This window comes from Hippoglossus hippoglossus, chromosome 10 (assembly GCF_009819705.1).
Source record: "Hippoglossus hippoglossus isolate fHipHip1 chromosome 10, fHipHip1.pri, whole genome shotgun sequence".
Taxonomy (NCBI): Eukaryota; Metazoa; Chordata; class Actinopteri; order Pleuronectiformes; family Pleuronectidae; genus Hippoglossus; species Hippoglossus hippoglossus.
The window spans coordinates 20,816,524-20,829,717 of record NC_047160.1 but is presented as its reverse complement, the minus strand read 5'-3'; the positions used below and the strand labels follow the sequence as shown (position 1 = coordinate 20,829,717).

Below are 13,194 nucleotides of genomic sequence, written 5' to 3'. Positions count from 1 at the left end.
AGGTTTCACTTTCCCTTATCAGCTCGGAGGTTATCTTGTCCGTAGCACAACAATAACTTATTTCACTAAACCATTTGCAAATCGGTTTAATCCCCAGTTTGACTACTGGGGCGAGATCTAACCCCAAAAGGAAATATTTTAGGATTAAAGTCAACATTACATCATAAAGTGAAATAATGTGCACATATCTGGGATATTATTTTTAAACCATCACTCTGATGGTGATGTAAACACACAGTCAAATGATATTTTAGTCATTTCCAGTTTATTTACCTCAGCACATATTACACCCCAGTCATCCAGGGAAGGATCCACCTGTATATCTGTCCTCCAGTCTTTCAGTTGTTCAGTAGAGGATTCAGAGTTTTATTATTTTTAAACTTTTACACTTCCCTGTGATTTTGTACAATTTAATCAATTGAATCCACATATCTTCTGATTAAAACCTGTTTGTGTCCAGGATAAACTTACATGATACTTCAGGTCTCCAACTGCGAAAGGAAACTGAAACGTTTGGAGTTCTTTGTTTATGAAAAGCTAAATCCGAGCACAGAGCAGAATATACAGATTTTTATTAACTCACCACTATTATGTCTCGAACCTTATCTCCTCCTCCTGAATGGATTGTGCTGTCTGTAACGTGTAAATAACCAGAGACTTCAACCAATCACCTCGGCCTGCAGGAGAAGAGGGGACATTCCTGCCTGCTAATGGAGGAGAAAACTGACAAACTCAGAGTGAAATATTCCACCGTCATTATCACGTTAGGACTCTTTAATCGCTGCACCTGAACCTGAAGCTCAGAGACGTTACAGAAACGCTCCTGTGGTCTGAGTTTTCCAGCCGTTCCTGCAGACGGCTGAATCTGATTCCCTCCAGGTGCACCTCTCTCAGGTATTTCCTGGTGCTGCAATCCAAGCCTTTAAAAAATTAGCACCAAACTGTTTAAAAGGTCATGGATCGGCTTTCATTCGGGCAGCAGGCCTGGCAGAGCAACAGCGCTCCTTTCACTGCGCGATGCCACTGGAGACGTCATTTTATTATGGTCGTTTGCATTGTAATTGAAAATGATTTTAGAAATTGCTGAGCGGGTCCGTGCTGCTGAGTGTCAGCAGTTTGAGGATCGTTGGACGGATTTACAGGCAGCAAACTTAAATCTGCTTATTTAAATGTTGCTGCACAGATCTACAGTCTGGAGGAACTTTTCCAAGACTTTATTCATTTTTCTCATGTGAAAAAATGTGTGACATGTTTGACGATCCCATTTGTCTGCTACTGTTTGCACATTTCAATTTCTAACTATGATTTATCCACCAAATGTTTTTACTATCTAGTCTCCATCAGATTGGACACTTCCTTATAACGTCCATTGATCAGCCACTTGTCTTATAAGTTTAAAAACCATCATTTTGCATCGTTCATGCAAATCTCCAGTTTTCAATATTTTGGTAGTTTGGATTATCCATAAACATGAAGAGATAGAAAAACACCTATTTTGTGTTTTGGGGAAAATGTTTTTTAAAATTATGTTGAGAAGCAGAATTTGCTGCTTCTTATTTCATAAATTTACATTTATTCTTTATATACAACAGAGATCTTTTCTTCAAATTACCCTGGGACCCAAAATGACTCACAAGTGACAAAGAGAAGTCGCTCCTTGACGGATGTGTCCACACAGATTTATCACAAGAATTTAATCTTTATTCATCATCGTGAGCTCGTATTAAAACCTGCAGAAACCCGGAGGGAGAGTCTGATTTGAAACGTATATTTGACACAGAACTCCAGCCAGACATGTGTCAAAGCAACGTGTCAGATACTATTAATACAAAGTAGAGAAAAATTACTTCGGTGACTGTTAAACCTTCCTATACAACATGTCATTAGATTAAGTATCCAGATACCAAAGTGACACCTTCTCCATGCTTTTATTTTAAACATGAATTATCTTAATCATTGAATAATTAAAGATTAATCACAGTTATTGAAACAAATACAATTTAAAAGTTACATATTCTCACAAATGAAAAGCTGGAACTATAAAAGTTTTGTAACTTTACCTAAACAATGTTTTTAAAACGTATCCAAGTATATCTGCCAATTGATTTGGCTTAGTTAGTGATATCTGTCACACACTGACAGAAAATCATTATACTTTGTTTCCGCCTGGACACAGAACTTTGTTTATTAGATCATTTCAGAAATATAGCATATTTAAATAAACTCAAATATGAGCTAAAATGTTCAAACAGAAAGAACAAGATGGCGCACAAGCATTTTTGACTTTGATCACATGTTTCCAGCATTACTGTAAAATAATTCTTCATGATACAGTCAATTAAATCAATGGGACCTGGAATTGAATAAGCAGAAGTGGATAAAAAAATTAATCAATAAAAAAATTGTTTTTAATCAGAGATTTAGCTAAAATCTCCATTTACCCACTACGAGGTGATGAGGTTTCTTTGACAGTGTTTGTACAGATCAGATGAATCAAGATGCACAACTCACTCCAGCAACCATCTCACATGTAGTTTATTAGTGTAACGTCTCCTGACCACCTGCAATCAGATACTAGGACTTATACAGAAGTGGCAGCAGCCGGCAAACAGAAAGTATTTAAGACTCTTCAGAGAATTCAACGTTTTTTAACACTTAAAAACCTCCACAGAGCCTCGTAATGGGTCGGCTCTGCTTATTTGGGCTCTGGCACCGCACCACCCTCACTTCAGCACTGGCACCGAGAAGTGAAGCACAGAGCAGGGAGATTTCTACACTTTGATACGAGACACCAACGACATAAACGACCTCAGACCTCCTCACGCCGCCCTCCCATTAGGCCCTAAGCTGGTGGGGAGCAGCAGTGCTCTCCATCCAGCAGAGGGCTGAGCAGAGGTGGTGGTTTCACACAGCTGTCAACTGGAATAGAGGTAACTGTTGGTTGTGAGCTATGGGGGGATCCTCGGCCGGCTGCTGCTGCTGGGGTGAAGGGGGCTCCTCTCGCTCCTGCCGCTGCCTCTCTGCACTGGGAGTGGTCTTTCCTCTACTGGGGATTTGGCTTCGCTGACTGGCACTGAATATAATGCTCTCCCATTCAGCCAACCCTCTCTCAAGCCATAAAAGTTAACAGGTGTTTAACGTCAGAAGTGCTTCATGCGAGAGTCATCGAAATAGCCAGCGACAGGCAGCAGGGAGGGGTGGTGGCTCAGAGTCTTAAGGTTTTCTCTTTCCTCCCCCCCCCCCCCCCCCCCCCCCCACCATTCTTTTGCAGTATTGAAATAGTTGTGCAATTGAGATTTGGATCAACATCTGGCATGTGAAGCTGCTGCAGATACACAGCACACAGCAGAAATGTCCCTGAAATATGTTTTCACTGATTTAACATTTTATTGGTGGAGTTTGTCAGCAGTGAAGTTATAAAAATCTGTGTTTGGTTTTGTGTAATATGCAGAATTTTAAAGACAAATTCTTTGAATGGTGATTCTGAGCTTCTCAAGGCAAAACACATCTTATTCTTCTGCTGCACAAAGTGAACTTGCGCCATTAACTAGAAGGTCGGTAGTTTGATGCCCGGCTCCTCCAGTCCGCCTGCTGAAGTGGGTGCAAGTCCTTGTGCACGTTACTGACCCTAAATGGCCGAGCTACCACTGTGAATGTGTGTGATTTCAAAAGTTCTGCATATAAACACTCTATCTGTGTGTGAATGGGTGAAGGTAACTTGCACTAAACAAATTGCTATTTAGTCTATTTACTATGTCAGTTGATTAAATTATTCCTTTATTGAGAGAAAAAAGTCATCAATGGTTACATTAAATGTGATGACTTCCCATGAAGCTCCATTTTCCCCCCAAAACATATTAATAAGCCACTAAGTCACTAAGAGAAATGTCCCTTTACTACAATGAATGGACATGTATCTAATTGGGTGGATCTGAAGCTCACGTCCTGTAAATACTGCTAAAAACATTCCTCCTCTTTATCCATCACTGGAAATGGTCCCAAACTAATTCACTATTTATTCCTGTTTCAGTTAGGAAAAAACTAAAAACTAAAAACAACAGCACCCAGTGAAAACTGAGTTATTCTTACTGATGAATATCAAAATATTTGTGACCAGTTTTTAAAATGTCTTAATTCAGTTATGGGTGAAGGGAAAACATGACCATGAATACGATTTAATACAATGTCTGTAAGGCACCTAAATGGATTAGATAATTAATTGATCAACTGACAGAAAGTTAACTGACAACAATTTCTGATTAATTGTTTGAATCATTTATCAAGTAAAAAGGCTGAAGATTGGCTGCTTCCAGCGTCTTGATTCTTCTTTCCTCTGTTTTCATCTAAATGTTATATCTGTGCGTCTGACTGTTGTTCAGATGTTCAAAGATTCCTCCTTGTAAACTATGATGTTCAACTCCTTTCCCAGATAAATGGATTCATCCAAAGATCAACAGACTGATAGATAACAAAATAACAGCCGTGCCTCCCTCCTCTGAACTTTAAGCAGCTGTCAGAGACAAACCTGTAAATATGTCTTCCATGTCTTCAGGAAACATGAAACTGCAGCTGCAGCCCGACACCCACTTCACCGTCTGAAAAGAAAGGGCCCATAATATCTCAAGAATTTCTAAATGGTCCTTAAAGCTTTCACAACTACATCAACTCCTGTGTTCAAAAGTGCTATGTAGCATGTGACAGGAGAACCGGTGAAGGGGGTCTGCTGCTTTTGAAGGATGTCTGTATTTAGGCGTGAGGTGGAGGAGAAAGGCCCCTCCGACCTGAGCCAGGAGCCTTTCATGATGTGCTTGAGCTGCGTGCATTATCTGTTGCGTGCCAGAGGCGGATGGAAGCTGGGGTTGTTGGCGCAGCACGGCTGAAAATAAACTATAAATCACGTCTGCACTATCTACACATTAATTGGAGTGTAACAGCAGGCCAACCCCCCCTCCCACCCCCACCCCCTCCACTCCTGCCCCTGTGTCTGCAGTGATGCAGCCATTGCTGAGATGTTTTGAATTTCTTCCAAGAGACGGAGGGAACCTCTCTCCGCTTGTCTCTTGGCTCCATTTACTGTATTAAGCATTCTCTCCCAAGGGCTTTTCTATTTAGTGCTCCATCGCATGCAAGGATCACTTTTTTCCTTCGCCGAGAGGGTCGAATTGTAACTGAAAGCATACTTAAAGCTGGCAGTAGCCCCCGCCCCCCCAACCCCACCCGCAACCCTTCCACTTTCCAACGTTGAGGTTGATTAAGGCTGCTATCACGGTGGATCTGATATTTGGTGAGAAATCTAGATGGCGTTTTGGGAGCATTTACTGCAAATGACTCTTGGCAGTGCCCTCTCATGGGCGGCTCCACCTGAACACAATTTGGCAGCTATTCTCACATGAGGAGGAGGAGGAAGAGGAGGTGGAAGTGGAGGTGGAGGGGGGGTATGGCATTCTGTGAGCCTCCTTGTTCATACCAGCACGCAAGAAGAAGAAAAAATAACTTAAAGAGCCGTCATAAACACACCCTGGAGACGAGGGGAAACAGAGATGTTGCCGCAGCAACTGGCATGTTGCCGCATCAGGCCTGATTTCAGTTTAAACCGTGAGATGAAAGTCACGAGAAGAGGCAAAAGAAAGGGGCGAGGGGGTGGGAGAGATGGGGGGGCGTTCAGGGTGCAGGAGGGTGGAGGCAAATGTAATAATGTGCCATTAAAGTTTATTTCTTCACTGGGAAGGTGGAGGGAGTTTCTCCGAGGAGGGCAGACACAGAGTCTGAGGATATTAAAGGTAGAAAAACAGGCCCAGATACAACCCACCTCTTCCCGGCACAGTTATTATACAGAGAACATCTCATCTTTCCACATCACCTCTGTCTGTGCAGGCAGGTCCTCGTGTTCACCAGGAGAGGGAGCCCTTCTGCTCCAGCAGCAGCTTCATGTCGACTGTAAACACACTCATACATGCACACGCACACGCACACACACACACACACACACACACACACACACACACACACACACACACACACACACACACAGAGCAACATGTTTCATTTCTGTTTATATATTCTCCAACTATATTATCTGTTTTGACAACAGACCAAACATTTAAAGTCATTTAGCAAACAAGTAGTTTCCTCTTCTCAAATGTGAGGATTTGTTTATTTATGTGTTTGTTTTGTATCTTTGTAAATCTGAATGTCTGGATGTTGGACTGTTTCACAGAAAGAAGATGTCACCTGGAGCTCAGGTAACAAAATGGACATTTTATAAACAAAACAATAATCGTTTATACATGAGACGCCTCCTCCCACTTGAAAACAATATTACAAAGTTTAAATCATGTGGACATCTTTTCAAAGTTATTGTTTATTTTGTATGAAACTCACTTTGTCTTAAAATACAACTTATTGTTAGTCGCTGTTCTAAAATGTATATTAAATTCAATTTATATGCTACTTCTCCAGATGGGATAAAATAACAATAACAGACGTAATTTAATACACTTTTACATATGTATTTACATAAAATACACACATTCATAAAATATGAGCCTTGATTATTGATTAAACAACAGTTATTAAGTAGTTTAAATTGGCTCCACTACAAATACAGTATATATGTGACTGATTTGCTCTGTAAGAATAACCCGATAATATTATAGTATAATGAGTACTTTGAGTACCTTTTACTGGTAATACTTATAAATAATGCTAAATCCATGAGTATTTTTTATAGAAAGGCATTTATACATTTATTTATTGGTTACTTCATCCACAAGTAGTCTTCAGTGACTAAAGCTTAATTCAGAATAGATTTAACTGACTTGGTCTGTTCACCTGACTGACTTTCATCACTTACATCTCGACAAACTGTTGATCCACTTGTAATTCTGCCCCCAATACATTTCAATAGACATCACTATACTTAATTATTATTTAACAGGTCTTCAGCTATTTTCCTCAAAACAAAAAAAGTTTAATAAACAAAGCATGTGATCAGTTTCTAAAATGTGATTAATCCGGACCGACCCAACATTATGAAGAAGCAGTTAAAAGTAGCTTCACAACAATAAAGTAATAAAAATGATTACTAGTTTTATTTTTTATTTTTAGAATAGATTTTGCTGGTGTACTTTTACTTGAACAGCAACAGTATTTCACTGCTGCTTATTCAGACAACTTACATGAGGCTTATTACTTGTAACAGCTGAATCCCTGAATACCTGCTCAGGTGCTGTGATGAACATGAGGATGATGCGAGTCTTGTCTTCTTCTTTTTTTTGATGAGCTGCTCCAACAGTTGTCTGAATGAAAACCTGCTGCTGCTGCTGCTGTTTACATTTCCTGCCACTTACAACTACTTACTGCGTATTACTCCTCCTCGCAGTGTGGTTACCAAAACACGGTGCAACCCGCGGTGCTCTGCTTGACATCACACTGATAGGCACACACTGGCCCACTCTGTTGGAGAACTGGCAGACACTTGTATTTATTTTCCATTTTTTCCCAGGGTAAAGTCCTGTGTACGGGTCAGTTTTTAGGACAAACGCCAACAAAAACCAGGGAGGGGAAAAAAGTTTTCTTGTTCTATACAATACAAACTATGTGATGTACCACTTGTGTGTTGGCCTTGGGCGGATTGAGCCGTTTCTAGAAGAACATGGGCAGCAGGGTGTGTGAAAATATCCAGACGGTGTCAGTGGTTTACGCGTTTTCTTTTTTCCCCAGTTGTGTTTTCACTGCTTGTGGTGAAAGTTACAGACTTTTATCCCCAAGGTCACATCACATCCAGCCCAGAGACAATGGCACATGCTTTTACGCAGCAGCATTAGACTGGTCTCACGGAGCAGGAGTGGAAACCAGTTAACGGCTGTTGGGATGAAACTTCACAGCTGATGCATTGGACGCTTGAGTTGCTGAAAGAACATCTCACATTAATGTTTTCTCTTGAAATTAGCGCTTTTCGGTGAAATTGCGCTTCTGACGAGGTCGAGGCGCAAAATAGAGGCTCTGTTGCGCTGCGTAAAGTTCAGTGAGCTGACCCCAGAGGTGCCAGATGTCAAGACGAGGAGGTATTTCCAGTGGCCACTAGATGGTATAATATATGCACGCAACGGGTTTGCACAAGGTCACAGCAGCGCTGGTAAAATTCTCTGCTGGTCAATATGATGACGGGACTGGTTTTATCTTCATTATTCACATGCGGTTGAGCTGCGGGTGTATTTTTTAGCTACACGTACGGTTTTTATAATAAAGTTGAAGAGCAATTTAATTTACGTGTCAATGTTTAAAACGCACAGCCATTTAATTCAAATTTTTAAGCAAGCCTTCATCAAATGACCAGTGATCCAACGTGCATCCGAGGATACAGGCCGAGCGTTACAGATTTATTTTGTCTTTACAAAATTATCCTAGTTAAAGGTGACTTTTCCTTTAATAATAAGGTCCGGGCTCGGAAGATTCATGTGCAGAAAATAGACCCATTCACCAAAGACCCCCACTGACACTAAAATGACTTAAAAACTAAATAGAAACACGTTATAACAGTCTGCTCATTTTTTGAATTTGTTAAAGTCAATATAAGGACACATTGTTCATTTAGGATACGAAATAATTATAATAATAATAAAAAATAATTATAATAATTATTTAACCAATGGTTACACTTTTATTGATGCAGCAGGAGAGTTATAATTTCAGATTAATGTTTTCTTTAATACCGTTTCAAACTTCCAATATAAGCTTAGGTTTTCAGTACTACATTGTCGGGGCTAGTTAAACTAATACATAAAGAAAATCTATATTTTCAAAAACTCTAAACTTTATAAGTGTGCAGGATATTGAGGATGTGTGATGTTCCAGGCTGCAGAAAAAGCTGTGCGTCCTGCCGCGTGCACACGAGACGGCATAGGTCACGATCCACATCTGCAGCGACAGATGTTTGTCCACTTCCTCACACACACACAGCTGCAGTGACACACTCCTCATTTGATAATACTATATTATAGTAATATCTAAATATATATTATATATATAATATCTTTGATAAATCATCGTACTTTTCTACAAAAACAAAGGGTCAACGTCATAAACGAAAACAAACAAGCTTTAATTTTATGATGCAAAAGGTGCCAGAATTTATTATGAGAGGTCTAATATGAAAATCGACCTTTTTATTCTCAGTTAAATATTCTGCTGGTTAGAACAAAGTGTTTTCAGTTGTTTTACTGTGGCACTTATTTATTTATTTTCTGAAATAGCTGTCAGTGTTTCTGGGGCTTTGCACAATCTGATCTACTGAGACAATGACAGTAACCTGTTCTCAGATACTCTCATCGTTTAATGAAACACTGCTTTACACTTAATAGAGTCAAAAGTGTTTATGCGTGGAAATTGGTTTTGCGCACAAGCGGAGGCCTACCTGGTCATGGCGATCCATGATGCAGGCTGTCGAGGAAGTGACGAGGATGTGCACATCGACGAGTTTAAAAAATCTGAACAAAACGTAGACTGAGAGATTTGAGAACAAACGGACGCGTGGGTCAGATCCTGAAATGCAAAGGTAAAAAGTGACCTTTACGCGCCAGACTCCCAGCAGACCTGACTGGATGATGAAGGGTTAAGTCTAAAAAAAAAAGTGACAAATCCGCATAATTTACTGTCCTGATGCTGCATTCGGGTGTTGCAGAGAAAATGGGAGACACGACTATAACCTTTTATATTCGACTGGTGCTGCAGCTAATCTGCTTTCTAGAGATCCCAGACTTTTACGCACGGGACGACGTTTTTTTACTGACTAGACTAGAGGATAAAAATCCGTCACATTAATCCTCAAATACTTAAAAATTAAACAAATAAAATAAACAAGTTTATTGTCACAAGTCCCGCAGTTTGCTCTCCGGTTTTTGGGTCAGTTTCCGTTGAAATACACGTGTGTTGTTGCAAACTTCATGTCAGTTTTGCCTCCTGTGAAAAGCGTCCACCAAACTTTCCTTCAACTTTTTCCCACCCGGCTGAAAGTGGCATGACGTCGTTTACAGTGGCCAATAGTGAAAGAGCTTTCCTCCTCTCCGGGCCAATGGGAGACGGCGAGGGGTGCCTGTCAGTCACAGGTGAGGGTGGACGTTAAAAACATTGGGTGAAAAGAGCCAGAGACTGGAGCGAGCCCTGGCTGATGGCAGAGCTGTACGGAGGAGCAGCATCGTGCCTGCGGATGTAGCAGAAACTTTTCCACGGCTTCTCCCGCGGGGATGCGACCAGGAACCAGGTCCAGAGGGGGAAACAAGTCAAGCGACAGCAGAGCTCCACGGAGGAAGTAGTTTAAAATGTGGATGAACTGACATTTACTCCATTATCCGGGCTGGTTAATCACTCAACTTCAACACCGAGCAAACTTTGTTTTTTGGCTTTAGTGAAAATGGCCGTTCGTGGCAACTCGCTGATGCCTTTCTCGATCCAAGCCATCCTGAACAAAAAGGACGACAGCCGACACTTGCCAGATTTGGACATGTGCTTCTCCAAGACGGCGTGCTGGAAAATATTTGGGGAGATGAACGGCGGCTCGAGGAGGGACGACGGGGAAACTTGTGAGCCGACGGACCAGAAAAGTTACGACTCAGACTCGGGACTCAGCGACGACAACGACAGCAAGACTCCGGCCGCGTGCAAGTCGGAGAAGGACGGGGACGCAGCGTCGGATGTGCCGGAGGAAAGTATGCAGGAGGAGACGGACCAGGAGTCTGCAGCTGCGGAAAACGCAAAGAGTGACAGTGAACCCAACAATGCCACGGGTGAGTAAGACAGAAAGACCAACATGCAGCTGTACACAAAGCAAAAATACACCGCGATTCTCGGATTTGACCAAAACCATAATGACGCAATAAAAGTCTGAGTTAAAGAGCCTCACGCTCCTTTAATGCTGATGTTTTAAACTGCTGGTACACTTGTGTGGGATCAACGAGTGCCGTGATTGTGTTTTCGTAGCATATCAGGCCTGTTGGCTAAACTTATCCACATCCTGCTAACTTTTACGCACAAACTGTTCAACTTTTACGCACGCTTAGTAGTGGATTCCCTGGATTTGTTTCTGTACCACAAGTGTTTATAAGCATTTATAAGATGTCATTACTGTTGTAATCTAACTAATGCTACATTGAGCAGATTTAACATTGGATATAAGTTGTAAACAAAGCGATGATTGAAGCCAGTTTTACAAAATAAACTTTAAAAGTTTGGATCTTCAGACCTGTAGCAAATTCGATCTGATATATTTCACGTTTTATTTAAAAACAGCATCAAATCGACATAAAGAAAAATCTAACATAGTTTATTCACAACAAGGAGCTAAAATAGAAAATAGAAACCGTGCATGTGTCTACTCCCCTTTCATTTGTACTTTGTTTAAATGCATCACCTGATTAACACATGTGATTCCAGTTGTTTCAGAACATGAGACAAATACAGGTATTGACTTGCATGCCCTGTCTGTGTGCCCCCCTCTCCCCAGACTCCAGCACCCTGGACGAAAAGAGCCTGGATCAACCCAAACAGCGGAAAAAACGCTCCAGAGCCGCCTTCTCCCATGCGCAGGTCTTCGAGCTGGAGCGCCGCTTCAACCACCAGAGGTACCTGTCCGGGCCGGAGCGGGCGGACCTGGCGGCCTCCCTGAAGCTCACAGAGACCCAGGTCAAGATCTGGTTCCAGAACCGTCGGTACAAGACGAAGCGCCGCCAGATGGCCGCCGACCTGATGGCGTCGACTCCGGCGGCCAAGAAGGTGGCGGTGAAGGTTCTGGTGCGGGACGACCAGAGACAGTACAGCCCGGGAGAGATCCTGCGGCCCCCGCTGCTCTCCCTGCAGCCGTCCTACTATTATCCCTACGCCTACTGCCTCCCTGCGTGGACACTCTCTGCGTGCGCGGGGAACCAGTGACAGCTCAGTGACTGTATTTATTGTTTTATTTGACTGTTTGATTTCCTGGGAGCAAAAAAACAAACTAAACTATTTTTCCTGACAAGAGGAGGAGAATTCTCTGATTGAACTGGCTCGTCGTGCTGTCCAGGCCAGACCAGGGCTTCCCGACATCTTCCACATCCTCAAATACTTTTAAAAGACTCCTTATTCTTTTTTAGTAAGGAGGAGGAACCCTGTTGAAAAATATATTTTCACGTTTTAGGGTTTTCAGTGTCTCAGCTGTGGGGGAGCAGGGAGACTGGACGTCTTTATTAAATGTCAGTATGTTAACCTCTGAGGAGTGACACAGTAATAACAGTAAAGTATTCCTCTCTGTGCCCGGGAGCCCCTCAAGGACCTCTGAACACCCCACTTTAGGACCCGGAGGCCTAAACAGACTGAAAAATGTCACCTGATGCTGGTTTATATTTTACATGCGCCTTCCTACCTCTGCAGTGATTGGAAATCGACATATTCCATTGACTTTTCAAAAAACTGTCTCTGTTACAGGTTGTGTGTGTGTGTGTGTGTGTTTGTTTTTCTTGCTGTGTTTGTAAAGGTAAGATATTTCAGCACTTTTCATCATATACGTTACATTATTTCAATGTAAGAAACATTATTGGACATGTACAGTGTCAGACTGAGAAGAGGCAGTTTGTTGTGCTGCTGGCCTGAAAGTGTTCGTGTGGCAGCAAACACACCAACCTCCTTTTGATGAAATGTACATGTACATGTTATTCGTGTTAAATGACTGTTTAGATCGAAAAAAACATTAAAAACATATCAGGCATAACTTTTACCTGGGTGCAATTTTATTTTAAGGTTTTTATTATGATGTGTAATACGGGGACACGGAAAGAAATATTTTAATAACACCAAAAAAACGGTAAATAATTATAACGTGAACATACGTTCATATTTTACGCAGCGCTGGTTTACAAATTAACTTATAGTGACAACTGCACGTAAAAACAAATTACTAGTCATTTATCGCTTTTTTTGACTTTATCGCGTAAAACCTCGATGGTTACAGATTCAAACGGGTTTTAAACCTGTATGTGTCGCATCGTTTCGTTCCTTTTAGTCCTTTCGGTTTAAACAGACTGATAATATGACTTATTATTGGCCAAACTGATTTATGAAAACTTTTCTATGGTATGAGATCACAAAGGAAACTGAAACTAAAAGTAATTGGCCTTTAAGTAATACACGGAAACGGATTTATCCATTGGATTTGAACCGTTTCGT

At 41.4% G+C, this 13,194-nt stretch overlaps 1 protein-coding gene across 1 annotated transcript; it reads left to right on the top strand.

Annotated features, from left to right (window-relative positions):
* The first annotated feature begins 10,135 nt into the window (after positions 1-10,135).
* On the top strand, positions 10,136-12,824 carry nkx3-2 (NK3 homeobox 2). Its single transcript, XM_034598689.1, has 2 exons — positions 10,136-10,784; positions 11,501-12,824. Exons 1-2 carry the CDS (start codon positions 10,412-10,414, stop codon positions 11,923-11,925), a joined length of 798 nt encoding a protein of 265 aa, XP_034454580.1. The 5' UTR covers positions 10,136-10,411; the 3' UTR covers positions 11,926-12,824.
* The last annotated feature ends 370 nt before the right edge of the window (positions 12,825-13,194 follow it).

Excerpts from the sequence above, each read along its gene's own strand:
- nkx3-2 (XM_034598689.1), top strand. The coding sequence starts at position 10,412 with ATGGCCGTTCGTGGCAACTCGCTGATGCCTTTCTCGATCCAAGCCATC. Across the intron at positions 10,785-11,500 it reads TGAACCCAACAATGCCACGG|ACTCCAGCACCCTGGACGAA; the intron begins GTGAGTAAGACA and ends CCCTCTCCCCAG.